Source organism: Fringilla coelebs (genome assembly GCF_963513975.1).
Source record: "Fringilla coelebs genome assembly, chromosome: 7".
Taxonomy (NCBI): domain Eukaryota; kingdom Metazoa; phylum Chordata; class Aves; order Passeriformes; family Fringillidae; genus Fringilla; species Fringilla coelebs.
Window position 1 is genome coordinate 17019439 of NC_140035.1, and position 16653 is coordinate 17036091.

Here is a 16653-nt window from a genome sequence, read left to right on the forward strand (position 1 = left end):
TGTTACATCCATAAACCTGTGCTGGTACATAACACACCCAGCGTGTGCCTATGTGCGTATACAACTCCACGGCCACCCCTCAGGGAGCAGGAATGCCTTTCTGAAATGGAGGGTGAGTTTGGGGTCTCTAGGCCTTTCCACAGCTCCATGCTCTCTGCCAGGGGTGATGAGAGGTTTGTACCTCAGCAGCCATTGTAACTGAGTGCAGCCCACACTGTCTGCTCACAGAAGTTGGAATCGCTCCACTGCAAGTCAATGGAGCTGCATCAATTTGCGCAAGCAGAAGAGCTGGCCCAATATGTACTCGTTGTTTTACATTCTGAGAAGACAATGTTCATAATTGAAAGTAATACCAAATGCTCTTTGTAAATACTATGAATTATTCAGATTAAATATAGAGCCTTCAAATGACTCTATAAAATGTTCTAAACAGCTGTGCCTTGTAATTGGAAGTGACTGGCAAACTGGGAAGTATTGAATGCAGTTTGAATTGAACTTGATATCTGAGTAAAATGAGTATAACACTAACCATATTCTAGAACTTGACTGGTTTTCTGCTAAATTTCTCTTCAGGACTTTTCTTCTTTACAGCTGCAGTAATCCTGTGTGAAACAAATCATGTAGATCTCTGTTTGAAGTCTAAGGATTGCAGGTTCTTTCATGTGCACAGCTCACACAGCACGAATAAGGTAGATGAGGAGAACAGGTTTGGAGAGGAATCAGGGACTTTCTACTATTTATGTACACTTCAGCTCCTAGAATAAAGGAATTTTTCCTTTTCAGCTCTAGTTCTAATTTGTAAAAGCTAGAAAGAATTCATAGTGAAAACTGACTTGTAAACAACAGTATTTGTGACTATCAAGGGCCTCTCTACCTAATTCAGAAAAAATACATCCTATCTTCAGAGGCTTGGATGCCTTGTTTATATGACAGGTATTTGAAGACTCATGTTTCATTGTCTGAAGTGGTTCGTTTGAGTATCTGAAGTATGAGAGTGTTATCCAAAAGAGAAAAGAACAGAAAGTGCTCAGCATTTTTTGAAAACCAGATCCTCTAAAGCATTGAAAGTGGGAAGCAAAGTTTATTCTTGTCATAAGAGCCTAGCTTAATTCAAATTGTGTCCTAGTGTTGGCTCTTACACACCACATTCCATGTCTGCAGTATAGTTATATATACTTTTTATTCACATACTTTCTTAGCTTCAGGACGAGCCCTTTCAACTTGAACTACTGAAGATCTGTTACAACAGAGGCTGTCCTGCAGCCTCTTAAGGTTCTCCTCTCTGATGGAAGCGGAGTGGGGCAAATACCTGTCCAGTGAATGTTTGGGATAATGCTTCTATAACATGGATTGTGTTAGTAGACAAGGCAGAATGGAACATATCCTCTTTCTAGAGAAGAAAAGGCTTGGGACAATCTCATCACCATATATAAATATCTGAAGGGATGATATCTTCCAAAGAAGGCTGAGCCAACCTCTTTTCAGTGGTGCCCAATGACAGAACTAGAAGCAACAGGCACAAACTGAAACATAGAATGTTCTGTCTGAGCATATGGAAGCACTTTTTTACTATGAGGGTGACCAAGCACTGGCAGTGGTGGTCCAGGGATGTTGTAGAGCATCCAGGTGGCTTTTAGATATTCAAAAGCCATCTGGACAAAGTCCTAGCCTACAGGATGTAGGCAGCCCTGTGTGACAGGGAAGTGAGATAAGAGGGCCTCCAAAGTTCCCCTCCAACCCCAAGCATTCTGTGATTCTGTTAGAGTACACAGGTAGGTTTACAGTGCTCTGCACCTTTTCTAGTGACTGTGATATTACCTGTTACAAGCACAGGCCAGCCAGCAATCTGATGTTGATGTATTTCTAAGAGGGTTTTTTGACACTCACAGCATACTAGGACATTTTCTCCCAGGTCGTCAAAACACATGGCTGCTCTATCATAAAGCTTTCAGGTTAGACATTATTTCAGCAATTCAGTGTAAATGTCACACTCTGCTGGAGACATATTCCCATTCTTTGGCAAGAACACTGTGTAAGGCAAAGAAATTAGCAACATGAAAAACAATGAAGGAAAAATGTTGGCAGAAACTGCACTTATTTTTAATTTTTTTTATTCCCACAACTGCTGCCTACAAGCCAAAGTAGATGGTGAACAGTTTGGAAGATGTGTACAATGATTGCCTTAGGAAACAAACAGACCTCAGGGCAGATTAATAATGAAATAGCTAATGCACCCCTTGAGAAAGAGGTAACTTCTGTTATTTTATTTGACTGATTTTCCTGAGATGTCCCTTATTTCAAATACTTCCGAAAGCTTCAGATAACAGACCTGTGGGCAGGGTGGGAACAACACATTGCATCCTTTTATTACTTACAGTACCAACAAAGGGCCAATCTATTTACCCAGATTTCCAGAACTTAGAGGATTTTCAATAGAATAAATAAAATAAAGGTGAAGAAATTGAAAGTGCCCCTAATATATTGATATTTATGTGGGATTGATACCATGCTTTTTTGGAAATTACTTAGGTTCTCATTGACATATTCAGGTATCTTAAATCTATAAGCATCTCAGATAAGAGCTTGATTTTTCTCTCTTTCACCACAACATTACAATTATTTCCATGGTGTTGTATCAATATAACAAATTGAGAGTTAAATCTCAGTATTTCAACTGAATTGTATTCTTTATTTGTAAGATAACCACATTTCTGAGACTACTGTTGTGTGCAGCAAATGCACATAGGACCATATAATCAACATCTAATTAGGCCCACTTCATGTTATATTTGCTTAATTTTAACTTTCTTACAGCTATAATTTTTTCCTTTAGCCATTATAGCAGTTGAATTTTAATTACATTACCAACAAAAAGCTCATTAACATCACGTAATTGGCAGCGTTTCCAAAAAAACCTGAACTAATTGAGTATTTTCTGAAGAGTTCCCATCAAAGTATAATTTAACCATTACAAACAGCTTGGCAACTACATTTGCATAAAGATGTATCTAAGGAATGTTCTCATGTGTGGAAAATCAGATTTGATATTGCCATTAACAAACGAAGGAAGCTGTTACATAGCAAATCACTTCCACATTTTAATTATTTTGGCCAAACCCCATGTTTTTGTCAAGAAAGTCAAATGAAACCCCTTGCTTTTCCACAAAGAAGCAGCAACTGGTCTCTGACTGAGAGTTATGAAGCAGCTTGCCTTGTGGGAAGGCAACACAATCTATTTTAGGTTATTTTGCACTCTCAACAGCTAATAGCAGAGATTGTGTCAGAAAGACCATGGCTCTTATGCAGTAGACTAATTCAGAATTTTTTTAAACACATGATCAAGGAATTGTTTAATCTACAATGGATCTCTTCCAATTATCTTGCTAATTTCTTATATTATGACAGGACTGATTTAATTACTAATGAAAAGAATACAAGTATTCCAATCATTATGAGCTTCCACCATTTTTAAAGACTCCCTAAAATAGTTGCACGAGAAACAAAGCAAAGAAAGCTTGCACAATCCTTTGATCCTTCCCCTCCAGTCTGGGATGAATGACACTGAGCTCAATTTGAATGCTGAGCTCAGTGTCATTCATCCCAGTGATGATTATAAATTAAAAACAGGGCAATATAGCTCACATACTTTGAATACAGGTGAAAAACCCACTGATGTATGATAGTTATCATGAGTGTCCTGCTTTCATGTTTGAACCTGAACACTGAGAGTTTTGCAGAATCAAGGTTTCAAATAAGAGTTGAATAAAATTTGAACACATTCAATACTCTTAATAAGAATCCAAACTTCAGTGTTAAATATTGTGTGCTCCTATCTCTTCTTGGATTCTTTACAAAAGGTTGGAAATCAATTTTGAGGAACTGGTTCTTGTTAGGATGCTAATTAGGTACTTCCACTGCTTCCTTTGTCCTTTCCCATTTCACAGTTCTAGTTAACAAATGCAATCATATTATTCTGACAGTGTGCATTTTCAATGAACCACCTTTCTTGGACTGCAGAATGCAAGTTTAAGCAAGTCAGCAATAGATGCACAAGACCCTTTACATTCTGATTTTATTTTTTTTTGTCAAACAGGTATCAAATGTGTCAAAACATTTGTTACCATAACATTTGCTAATATACAATATCAAAAGTGGATGTAAACATCAAGTTTAAAATTTCAAAGTTCCTGTGATCAATCCACCTGAACACTATACAACTTGAGCACTGCTGTCTTTTCATTCTCCCAAAGATGTCTCAGATGCCTTAGCATGCTCTGAGTAGCCTACTTATTCTGACAAAGAAAAGCATTGTTTGAGGAAGTGGGTCATATGTGTGTAGAGATGTTTGCTGGAAAGGCCTGGAATTCCATGGTTCTGATCAGTATACCACTGAAAGAAAAAGCAAAAAAAAAACCAACATAAACCCCTTATGTCATGTTTTCACTTCTGCAAGAGTTAAACAATTCAAAAAACATATTTTATTGCTACACATAAGAAAGTGGATGGCTCAAGAAAAACAAGGAATCTGATAATTTTTTTTCATCAGTTTCCAATATATTCTTATTCTTGCTGAAAACAAAAGTTCCTAAGCCTTCTGTAATTTAAGAGTAAACATTACTGCCTCAGTACTTACAGGCCAGTTTAAGCAAGTCAGGCAAAAGAGCCTTGAGATGCTGTTAGGGATGAAATCCCCTTGACTGGCTGCATGGCCTGGGTAATAAGGGTAAGAGTCTTGCTTAGGAGTAAGTACTGAGCTCTAAGCAACAAAATTTCACCTAAATGTTGAGTTCTATTCAAAACATCCTGCATTACAGCAGGGCCACGAACCTTGTGAGTGATGATGGAAATAAAACACACATACGAATTATGCTAACTGAGAAATATCTGCCATTCCACTGTAGCTGAACCAGAATGATTACAACTGCATACAGTATTCCAGACACTTAATATATAACCCAGATTTGGTAAAGATCAGCAAAGGAGGCAGAAAATAATATACAAATATACAATGTGTAACATACAAAAGGGCCTATAAACCCCTGTTGCCCCTCTTTGGGGAGTTCATGGCCCTGTGAAACTGGGCTTGGGCAGAAGATCAGTATGCTTGATAGCAGGCAAACACTTTGGTTATTAGCCCTGAGAAAAAAGGTTTGGAAGCAGAGGTTAGCATACAAATCAGATCTACATTTCCCCTGTTTATTTCTCCTTTATATCCTGCAACCACTTGCCTATGTGTTTCTATCTCTGCCTGTGCCTGCTATCCCATTCAAGTTTTTCAGAGAATTTTTTTTTGCTGATTCTGGATATATATTTGAATATCTTACACCCTTTTCACTTGTTTCACTTCTTGCCTGTGGCAGGCAAGTCCAATTCAAGATAGACTCTACCACAACTAGTGACAATTAGGTCCCAGAACTCAGCTCTTTCACCTTCCTCTTTTACCTGGTATCAAAAACACTTACAAGGAGGCTGGATTTTTATTCTTCTCCCTGGCTCATTTTAAAAGCCTCCAAATTATTCTTGACAAGAGGAAAATCCTGCTAGCATACAAAGGGCAAGGAAAAAAAAAAAGAGCAGACAAATCATTTGGGGAATAAATTGAGAAGTTGCTTATGAAGAATAACAAATGCACTAGCAATTGCCAAATTTTGAAGCACGTTCAGTTGAACTGGGTAGTTAAAAACATTGCCAAATGTCAGATAAGCTTATTGATAAAGTTATGAACCACTTTTCAAAACAAAAAATAGTCTATTATTTACCATTGCCTGGAAATCCACCTGTGCATTAACCAGAGCTTTTGCAATTTGTGCTGAGTTCTGAAAATGTACATTATCTAAAAAGAAAAAAAAAGATTGTCTGTTGAAACGTGTTAATACCACAAAGCATAAAGTTATAGTGCATTTAGCTGTGTCCACTAATTATCAAGTGATACAGTTGACATTACTAAGAACGAGCAAGCATCTTATGATAGGTCATATGGAAATCTACCAAAGATCTAAGTCCTGACCCAATCAAAGATAGATGCTTAATGTTTTTCAAACAAAGTGATTCTGGCTCTGTGTTTGTTCTGCCATTTGCAAACCTCACCATCTGCTGTTCCATGGATGAGAAGATACTCTACATTTTGGAAATTCTTTGCTCTTGCCATCACAGTTGAATTCTGTTGAGAGGAAAAAAGAACAGTTCAGCAACTTTAATTTAAACCACTTATTTATAGTGTTGAAAGGCTTTCATAGAAAAACAATCAAACGGTTGAACTGACGTGACAGCAGTGACTTTATATCTATCTGAGATTACTATAGAAACCACGTATAAGGGCTGTAGATGTGCATATATATGTATATCAGTCTCTACAGAGGGATCTGAACAGCCTGGATCAATGACCCACAGCCAGTTGTCTAAGGTTCATCAAGGCAAAGTGCCATGTCCTGCTCTTGGGTCACAACCATCCCTATGCAGCACTAGGGGCCATGTGGAAGGGTGGCTGGAAAGCTCTCTGGTAGAAAAGGACCTGTGGGTATTGGTTGAAAACAGCTGAACATGAGCCAGTGCAAATCCAGGTGGTCAAGAAGGCCAGAGCCATCCTGGCCTGTACCAGAAGTAGTGTGGCTTGCAGGACCAGAGGAGTGATCATCCCCCTTAGTGGGCACTGGTGAGGCCACACCCCAAATCCTGTGTTCAGTTTTGGGCCCAAAAAAGACACTGAGGGGCTGGAGTGTATCCTGAGAAGGGCAACGGAGCTGGGGAGGGTCTGAAGAGTGAGTCCTCTGAGGAATGGCTGAGGGTGTTTCGCCTGGAGAAGAGGAGGCTCAGGAGGGACCTTAACATTCTCTGTTACTCCCTGAAGGTATGCTTTAGCCAGGTGGGGGTTGGCCTCTTGTCCCAGGCAACAATCAACTGGACAAGAGGAAATGGCCTCAAATTATGCCAGAGGAGGTTTAGACTGGATATGAGGAAAAATTTCTTCATGGAAAGGATTGTCAGGCATTGGAACAAGCTGCTCAGGGCAGTGGTTGAGTCACCATCTGGGAAGGTATTTAAAAGATGTGTAGATGTGGCACTTGGGGACATGGTTTAGTGGTACACCGGCAGTGTAAGGTTAATGGCTGGACCTGATGATCTCAGAAATCTTTTCCAAACTAAATCTGTGATCTGTGACTTTGGCTTCAGGACAGGAATACCTATAAATAGATACTGCTTTTTTCTTACATTATTTGCATGTGTTCTGAAAAGCACCAGCAGAAGAAAAAATATTAATCTGCACCATATTGATGATATCTGTCCATAGAAGGCCCCTGTGCAAGCTTGGCTTGCAGCAGGTAGCTTTCTGTGCTGACACAAATGTCTCTACACTATCAGAAACAGATCTGATATTTAGTGTCTTTTCTATGAGCCAATTTATCCAAAGAAGAGCACTAGTCATGTCATTCCCAGAATGCTCTAATTCCTGGCTACCCAGACAGCTCCACCAGGGCTGTTTGGTATTGAGCACTTCTGTTCTTCGAGTTGGGATGGAAATACGTACCAAGAACACGATCCAAATCTTTAACAGGAGTGTTTCCACTAAGTTCTTTGGATGTTAACTCAGGCCTCTCTGTATCCAGAGCTGGTGTCTGCTGCTAGAGGAAACTACAGACTTCCTATCAACGTGAAGAAAAGAATGGCAACCTGTTCTAGGTAGGGGAGGCTGCTCTGATCATTTAGTATGCCTATGATCTTATTATCAGAGAGCTAAATTTGGATGAAGCAGTTTGCATATCTCAGCAAACAGTGCCAACCAAAACCTTATTAACATGAACATTTTAATCCCTCTCACTTCAGTTTTTTTTTTCTAGTTTAATGGTTAGCACCGGCAGAACAATCTGATTTGTCCAAGTAAGAAAATAAGGACTTCCATTCAGCTTTTTTGGGATTTATAAATACAAACTTACAATTAATTATGAAGATAAGAATTTCATGGCAGTAGCTTTACTACAAAAGGACTGTACCATGAGAGTTGGTGGGCTGCTTTCTTTCTTCACAGTTCCACTTATCCATAGAAGTGTTATTCAAATTTAAGGCAGAACAGCACAGAAGCAGAATTCTCACCTTATAGTGCTCAAGATTATCAGACTTTATAGGAAGACCCATAAATCGTTCTGTGTAGATTGATGCTGAAATTAAAGAAGAAAAAAGCTATAGATAAAGAAAGTGCAGATATTTTGTGGCTTCAGTGACACATAGGAAATTAAATGATGTTTAACTGTGTCTGTTCTTGTCTTCCTCATAACACATCAAAGTTACACATATTTTAAAAATAAGCTATGAAGACTAATTATTTATTGTTCTCCAAACCATCTTTGCAGAAATAGTGGTTTTATATTCATCTAGGTTTTGGGGATAAAGGTAATTAATTGATACGGCTTTATGCTGTTGGGTTGAACTCCAGAAGCCAGTTGAATAAGGCAATGAGCCAAAATGGGTGCATGGTGGAAAGATGATACAGACTAATTCTGACACCTTAAAAAGAGGAGCTGAGAATTTGTATGTGTATGCATGTTGTCATTTTCCTATTGAATGTATATATGCAGCAACTAGGGGGAGCAGGAAAGGATGCAGGCATGAACTGAAAAGGTGGCTCATTGTTTTCCAGGTCTCTGTTAAATTCATTTTTCTAACTACAACAAAGACTGGTGACAGATTTGACAAAATGAATGTGAATAACTGAAGTATCCATCACCAAGAAATCAGGAGAAACATATCCGTTTGAGCTGCCTTGGTATTTGTACTTTAACTAGGCGCTGTGATGAAAATTTATGGAAAACTGACACAGCAGCTGCTACTACCAGAAGATTACTTTCTTTATGACCTTGCCTTGAAGGAGGCACTGACACATACTGAGCAGTCAAGCTGCAGTATTACAAGGACTTAATTTATTTAAGGAAGTCAGGGCTTTCTGACAAAGAAGAGCTGTCATCCTTCCCTCTCAAAAGACAGGTGATGGCCATTGTAATCATTAAGGAATTGGGATTGTCTATCTTGTCCAGTTTGATACACTGTATCAGAAAAAATTTGTTATAAAATAGAAATGAGAATCCTCCCAGGAAAAGAAAATGAATCAATATACTCTTGTTCCCATAGTTTATTATGTATCATTTACATGTGCTACCTCTGAGAGCTGAAGACATGTACTATGTCTCCCACATCAGCCAAGCAAGGCTTCTGAAGATAATTTGTAATATAAGTACAAAAAAAATTTAAGTAGCCTATCTTTTATCAAAATCCTTTATCATTCCATGAAAACAGAAAATGTGCAATATCTGTTGTCAACACAGTGTCAAACAACCATATTGGGCTTAAGTTTTCAATAAAATAGACTCTTTTTGAATGGTTGGCATTTCTACAGTATTCTGAGCCAATTTTTCCACCCTCTTCTACCAGTATAGCTACAACAAGTCCACAGAGGTCAACAGAATTGCATTATAATGACTAAGTGGAAGATTCAGCTTGTCAATTATTGAGGAAGGAAAAGCAGATGAATTTAAATAAATTTTAATAAAACAGTCACAGATATAATGCTTTTAACTATACATTGTCCCTGAATGGAATCTTCCTTTCCATCTTATAACTGTTCAGCTCTGACTCAAAATGGAGGGGGTTGGGACAGCTTCTGACAAAAGATTATGGCCCAGAATCTCATCTGTGCACCTGAAAGAGGGTTGGGCAGTTTTAGAAGCTCTAGGGGCCAGTACATCCTGTGACATACTGATATTACTCGGTGACTCGAGGATGTAACATCCTGTAGTTTTGCCCCTAACACAGTTCACCCTAATGCTAACATGATCTGTTTGCCAAAACTTATGACTCATGACATCCTTTTGTTTCCTCCCTTCCTTAGTGGAGGTACCTTTGCCTGTTTGGATTTTACAGTGTGTTTTTAACAAGATTCTTTAATTGCCACCTGAAAATTCAGCTGATGTAGAGATTGCAATGGTGTAGGTCTAATATGCTTGAAGTTAAAAGCTTCATTTGAATTGTGATGCTGGGACAAATTTTTATATCAGGTCTTTTATTAAGGCACTTTTGTGAAAGCAGTGCTTTATGCCTGCATTCTGGAAATAATTTTGTGATCATGAGTAAAAATGTCTTAAAAAAATCTTGATGCCAGTGAAAACACGAAGACTATGCTTCCTGTGTCATACAAATATTTCCCCCTTTGTTTGCAAAACACCATAAATACAAGGAATGTCTGTGCTAGCAGTCAGGGAAGGAATCTTTCCCATTTAACCAAAAATTTTTCTCATAACCAAGACTTCTTAGAAAACGACCATATGCTAAGTAAATGTGTTCAAAGTGCTACATTTTACTCATTGAAAATATTCATGCCATGATTTTTTTTTACACTAAGGTTCCTTAACACCATGCCAAAAGCTTAACAGGTCGGCAAGTATGAGTATGTGCCTGCTTTATTCACACAGGAAGGCCTTGGGAATATACACCCAGTGTTGTTTCCTCTCAACGGTTTGGAGCCTAATTCCATAAATATAAATAAGAATATGTGTTGTACATATTGTACAACAATACAGGTGGGGCTGAGAAACATTTAGAGGCAAAAATATTTAATTAAATAAAATATTATATTGAACACAATACTTTGGAAACTGCTTTTTGGAAACAACTTTGCAGTCATCAGAAATACTGATTCCTGACACAGGTCATCTGGGGTTTCAGAAATTGAAATGTATTATGATTCTGTTGCTGGGAGATAAATCAGTTTAGCTGTTTCAGAATTCAGTGATAATGCTTTAATAGGACTTTAAGGCAGATCACTCCTCAATAGCAGTTTATTGAGAGGGCTTTAAACACTTACTGTTTTAGAAGTGCATATGGAATTATCCAGACATACCTTCTTTGTGACAAAATCAGTTCCAAACTGCCAGTTGCACTCAGTTATTTTCAGCAAGAAAAACATTAAACTTAAGGTCTTAAAAGTTTTAAATCTAGGTAATTTGAATGTCTTTATGTTTCAAATTGCCAGTCTCCTGCAATGATTTAATTTAAGAAGTCATTAAATGCTACATCTTGCTTTCCAAGTCCGTATTTATGACAAGTTTCCATACCGTAATATTCCCAGCTGGAAACAGGAGCCACAGCTATTCCACATTTAAATACTCCACTGCCAGATCCAAGTGCCAAAGAAGTTACATAGCCACCATAGGACTAGGAGGAAATCACAGACAGTTTAAAATGACTGGTGAAGTATCATTCTGTTTTCTGAATCAAACTCATATAAACTAATTCCAAATTAACTAAATTGCTTTGCATGCATGGAGGACAAAGTAAAAAAATGTTGAGGGTTTTCTGAAATTATTTTATTGATATCAAATGGATCTGATGTAATTTCTTGTGAGAGAGATTAGACAAATTTATCAAATAATTTCTTTTTTTTGCTGCTTCTTCAATGTTTATCACTGTTTTCATTACCACTTACAGTCACAGAGAAATTGAATTTTTCAGCATCCTTCATGGTAATCTAATGCAACCTACAGCTTGAAACAGGGCTAACTTCAGATGGAAATGATCCTGATTGCAGTCTCATCCATAGTACACATCCTCTCCACTCAATCTGCTTCAACAGTGATCAATGTTGCCATATTTTTTTTTTTCCTAAAACCAAAGAGAAAGTTTCCTTCTGGTAGCTTGTTTTCATTGTCTCTCATCCTTTCAAGGTGCATCTCCAAGAAGAGTTAGAGGTTTTTTCCCCTCCCTTAACAAACTACTGCTAAAGATCAGCATATGGAACCGACTCAGTCATCAGTACTAATATACTTATTACTTCAGGATGGAGCAATTCCTCCCTACTGCCTGCCACTGTTCCCACTATTTTCTGGCCTGACTCCTCAAACTGGAGCCCAGAAAGGAAGAATAAGTTCCTGGCCATAAGAAGGGTAAAGCAGTAAGTAAGCCTGAATATAAGAACAGATCTGTGAAACTGAATGGGGCTAGTTGCTGAGACAGGAAAATAATGTAAATAAAAAGCCTTTGGTTTGGCTCTCCACAGGATGTGGAACTGAGGTTGGAAAAACTCATATAAGGTCTTTGCAAAATAATGGGTTTTGTTTACTTTGGAATGGAGGAAGGGATAAAAATATGGTGTGTCATGAAAAATTCTGAAGATTACTTCAGTAGCATATGAAAGACTAGGAGAAATAAGCAGTATTGTTAATTTTTTTTGTACAGAAGTTAATTTAGTCCATCCTCTTGACTTTCCAGCTTGAAATGATAGTGAAAGATATAGTAATAGAAACACTAATTAGTAGAATTTTTCCAACTCATCTGATTTGCTCATTTGATCTTTCAAAAAATCAGTCCACAAGGCTAAAAGGTAAGAGACTAGGAGTGGTCAGATAAATATATTCACTGTAACAGGCCGAGAGAGAGTTCACAGTCCAAATTACTTTAGTAGTTATTTAAGAGCTTTTGCCATCTTGAAGAGTTTGTTGAGTCTGAAAGCACGAGTTCATGCACACTCACTGATCTGCAGCCTATAAATAAGGAAACACCTTCAACTCCTTTCAAAGCTTACAGACCAGGAAATGGTATAATAAATTGGAAAAAAAGGTTGATAGGTTTGGCAGTAGTGCCTTTATTTTAATATTATATCCACTACTGGAATACAATGTGTCCAAGCTCTTATTTGGTTTTATTTCATTGTCGTGAAATAAAATATGATGTGATTTAAAAAAGAAAATAATTCCTTGAGACCTTAAGTTACTTAATGTCACTTTAAAATTATTCACTTCTAAGCATCTGTGTCATTCAATTTCACCATATGATACCCATTTTATTCTGGTGTTACAGTATTAACTGTACCAAAGTAACCTAAATATTGGTTGGTAGAAGCTTCATAGAATGATTTTAGCAACTCTGCTCATGTACTGTCTAAGATGAGGCAATATATCTGGGTTCTGGGAGCATTACAAAGAGAAATACATGAAAAAAGCAAAGATGAAAAATAGACTGGCTAATAATTTGGAATGACTCCCATACTGCCCAATTTTTCCACGTCTCCACATTCATCCCTGATGACCATTGCAAAGCCAGCCAAGTACACAGTGATTCAGGGTGATGCAGGGGTCACATTTTCTGATGAGAGATAGTCATAGGACTTTTCTCACTATTTTAAACTCAGATCAGAAAGGACAATACTTGAATTTTGACAGTAAGTCTGTAAGTTAAAACTAAAGACAATTAAAATGTCTTTATTTGGCTTAACTTCCAGTCCAAACAATGTATTAGACATGAGCTGCCAAAGATTCATTTTTGGAGGCTCAAAGTATTACAATTGCATGTATGTAAGTACCAGCAGGAACCATCCCCTTTGGCAATACTATCATATATTTGCAGAAGAAATTTTATATATACTTAAGACAGAACCAGGAAGAATAGTAATAAAAAAAAACCAAACCTGCAGGATTATTTAAAGATAGATCTAAAAACTCCAAACACTTACCCAGCCCCATATTGCTATTCGTTTCTCATCAATAAAGCCCATTTCTATAAATTTTCTGTGGAAAATAAAATCACAGAAATAAATGCATTATTACAAAAAATTGCTAGTACAAAAACAAATTAGCAAAAAATAGTTTTTCTTGCACTTTTTTTTTTCACATATCCCACCAATTTGAGCAAGCATAGCATGCCTGATTTCTACAAAACATCAACTATTCAATCAATAGGTGTTGAAAGGGAAGAGGGAGAATTTTTCCTGAAAGAAAAAAACCCCCTGAAATCAATACTTTCCTAATAATAATTTTTATTTCACTGGATGAGGATAATTTTCATTGTTTTAGTGCCAATGGTGCAGGATTACCATAACATTCAGCCTTTATCATGAAAGATACCCAACATACTGATGTCAGAGTGAGTTAATACTCTGATTTCTCAATAGGAACAGTATTGATTTCTGAGGAGATTAGGGATTCCCTGGAGAAATAAGCTTTTTTTTTAATGTGCCTGAAAAGTAAAAAGCTCTTATAGCTACTTTAATAAAAAATTATAATGAAGGAATAATCTACTAATGCTCCAAGTAGGTAATAAGTTTGAAATGTATAAAAGGTGCAAAACTTCTTATGCTCTCAAGAGTCAAACAGGTTAAAGAGAACCATAAATATTAGGTCTCCTACAAATATCCTGAATCAGTGTGGAGACTGTGTTTCTAACGATAAATTAGCAACAGCAAAGAAAAGAGGAAGAGGCAAAAGACCACAAAGGGTTGAGAGTGACAGCTAAACACAATAGGTTCAGATACACATCAGGAAACACAGTAGCCTTATTTACTAGGACAAGGGCAAGTGATTGACAACACCCAAAACGTGGGATACTATCTGGGTGGGACAGAGTTAGAAAAGCCAAAAAATTATTCAGTTTTGTTATATTACTTATTCCCTGGGGCTGCAATACAGTAAAACCCTCTCCAAGAACTCGAGTATAGAGGCTCTCTAAAAATCATGCATCTTAATCCATGTGTTAGATCAGGAAGATGGAATGCCCTACATCTAACTGAATAAAAATTTAGTCTAGGTGCTGACAGAAAACTGGGAAGTGTGAAGACTGAGGTCATTTTTTCATGGCCTGTCTCAGCAGATTTTGCAACTGCAGAATCAGTTTAGGTTCCCTCTGATATTCTATGTCTGAGTGATGATTCAGAATCATATAGAAGCATTCTTCTGATATTTTGAAGTATATCACTCCTCCTAAAAGTTTCAAAATAGAAAATAAAATAATAGAATAATAGAAAAACTTGACATGATATACAGCTATTCTGTTTCATTTTTCACTGAAAAGGGCAATGGTGCATTTGTATTTATAACATTGAAGAGGAAATGAATTATCACAAAGCAGAAAGAGGAAGGAACAGATATCCTTCTCACACACACTTGTAAGTACAGACAGTGCTCTCAAATAAGCAGAGAAAACTGTGAAAACCTGGGTTGCTAAATCCAATTTTCAGCTAAGATACTCGAGTATCTACATTGAGTTTGGAGGAAATAGGGTATTTACTGTTGCACCTGGAAATCTATCCATCTATCTATCTCTGATCTCTCTGAAATCTATCCAATCTATCTCTGATGGGCAAAATTCCACACCAAAGGTTCCTGCCTTGCAGTCCTGTCTGTGGGGTTCAAACTAACACTTCAAATGCTCACTTGAGCAGTGCTACTGCATCTGTAAAATTAACAAGACAACCTTTCTTTGCAATCCTTATCTTTCACTTTCTCACACTTTCAAGTGTTTTCATGCAAAGGAGCAGCTGTTGGGGAACACTTATCAAGGGACCTCAGGTACTTTCTGTTCTTAACTATTCTACAACAGCACAGAATGCAAGTTTGTGACTAATTGACCTGTAGAACATTTGTGTCTGTTTCAGTTTCGATACAAACTTCCAGTTTGGTAAATCCCTATGGATCTCTGGCTAATTCTATGGTCACTGAGACAGGCTTGCCCTATAGGAAATAACTTCAGAAAAATGGATAATTAGCTTAACTTTCACCACTGGTAATTGTATTTCTTTAGGCTTAGGACTGAAGCCTCTGATGATTCTCTTAAGCAATGTAAGTGGTAAGGTCCAAATGTAGACATAGTGGTATGTGGACTTAATATACCAGACAAAACCTCACTGACATCAAGCAAACATGAATATTTTACTTTTACAAGTATTTTTGTCTTACATCCTGGAGACCTCAAGTGTTCAGAAGAAAGGCTGAGAATTCAATATTTCTTTCACCTTACTACTTCTTGGTGTGCAAATACAACAGCTATACAGGGAGATAATCTACTTACTTAACAGCTGAGATTTGGTCGTCAACTTCATAGACTCCAAGTCTTCGATATACTGCATGCAAAATCTTGTCACCTTGATAAGCTGTCCCTCTGCCATCCACCAGAGCAACAATAATTCCCTCTTTGCTTGCAAGATAGGTTATCCAGCTAATGCTAAAGGTTTCCTTTACATTCTGACTGCAAGGTCCTCCATACCTGAGGAAGAAAATTCACACATTTTCAACTCATGCTTACAAATTTATAAATGGTTGTTGGACACTGGACTATAGCTATCAGCACTGATAACATTTCCTCCACATGTATTTTGCTACATGACTGTGGTTCAGAGAGCTCAGTAGACAAACAGTGCTACTACTATTTTCAAGTAGTTATGAGATTTTGCTATCTAAAAACTATTTTACTTGTTCAGGTCTTATCCCTGAGCGAAATAATTAGTTTCAGCTCAGACTAAGTGGTGCAGTATCAGCTGCTTGTCCTAAGGGGAATCCTTGGAAAAGGATCCATCCCTCAAAGATTCAATTTTTTGCTCTCTCCAAATTTCTTAGGAGTAGCATCCCTTTTTGGTGCTTTTCTGCTTTTTTGCTTTTGATTTCCACATGCAGTCAGTAATGCCAAAAAAAAGCAAGATTAAGAGGTACAGCTCCTTACACTTTTTGGCTATCCCCAGACCTGATTTGTTTCAGTAGGGAATATCATGTGCTGTTGGAAGTATGGGCAGAACACACCCCGCATAGCTGAGCAAACAGAGACACTCCTCATGAGAATGGCCTAATGCAAATTACACATTTGACCTCAAGGACAGGACTCTTCTACTCTAAACTTCAAACATAC

At 37.5% G+C, this 16653-nt stretch overlaps 1 protein-coding gene across 1 annotated transcript in view; it reads right to left on the reverse strand.

The window, feature by feature from the left end:
• Positions 1-4287: 4287 nt before the first annotated feature.
• The window catches only part of LOC311155683 (prolyl endopeptidase FAP-like), a gene marked incomplete at both ends in the record, with an annotated part of 37181 nt that continues 24815 nt past the window's right edge, over positions 4288-16653 (reverse strand). The window contains 7 exons of the mRNA XM_084209051.1: positions 4288-4389; positions 5760-5833; positions 6088-6160; positions 8089-8153; positions 11100-11199; positions 13493-13547; positions 15823-16017. Of these exons, the coding sequence (XP_084065177.1) occupies positions 4288-4389; positions 5760-5833; positions 6088-6160; positions 8089-8153; positions 11100-11199; positions 13493-13547; positions 15823-16017 (664 nt within the window). The remainder of the gene's footprint in view (positions 4390-5759; positions 5834-6087; positions 6161-8088; positions 8154-11099; positions 11200-13492; positions 13548-15822; positions 16018-16653) is intronic.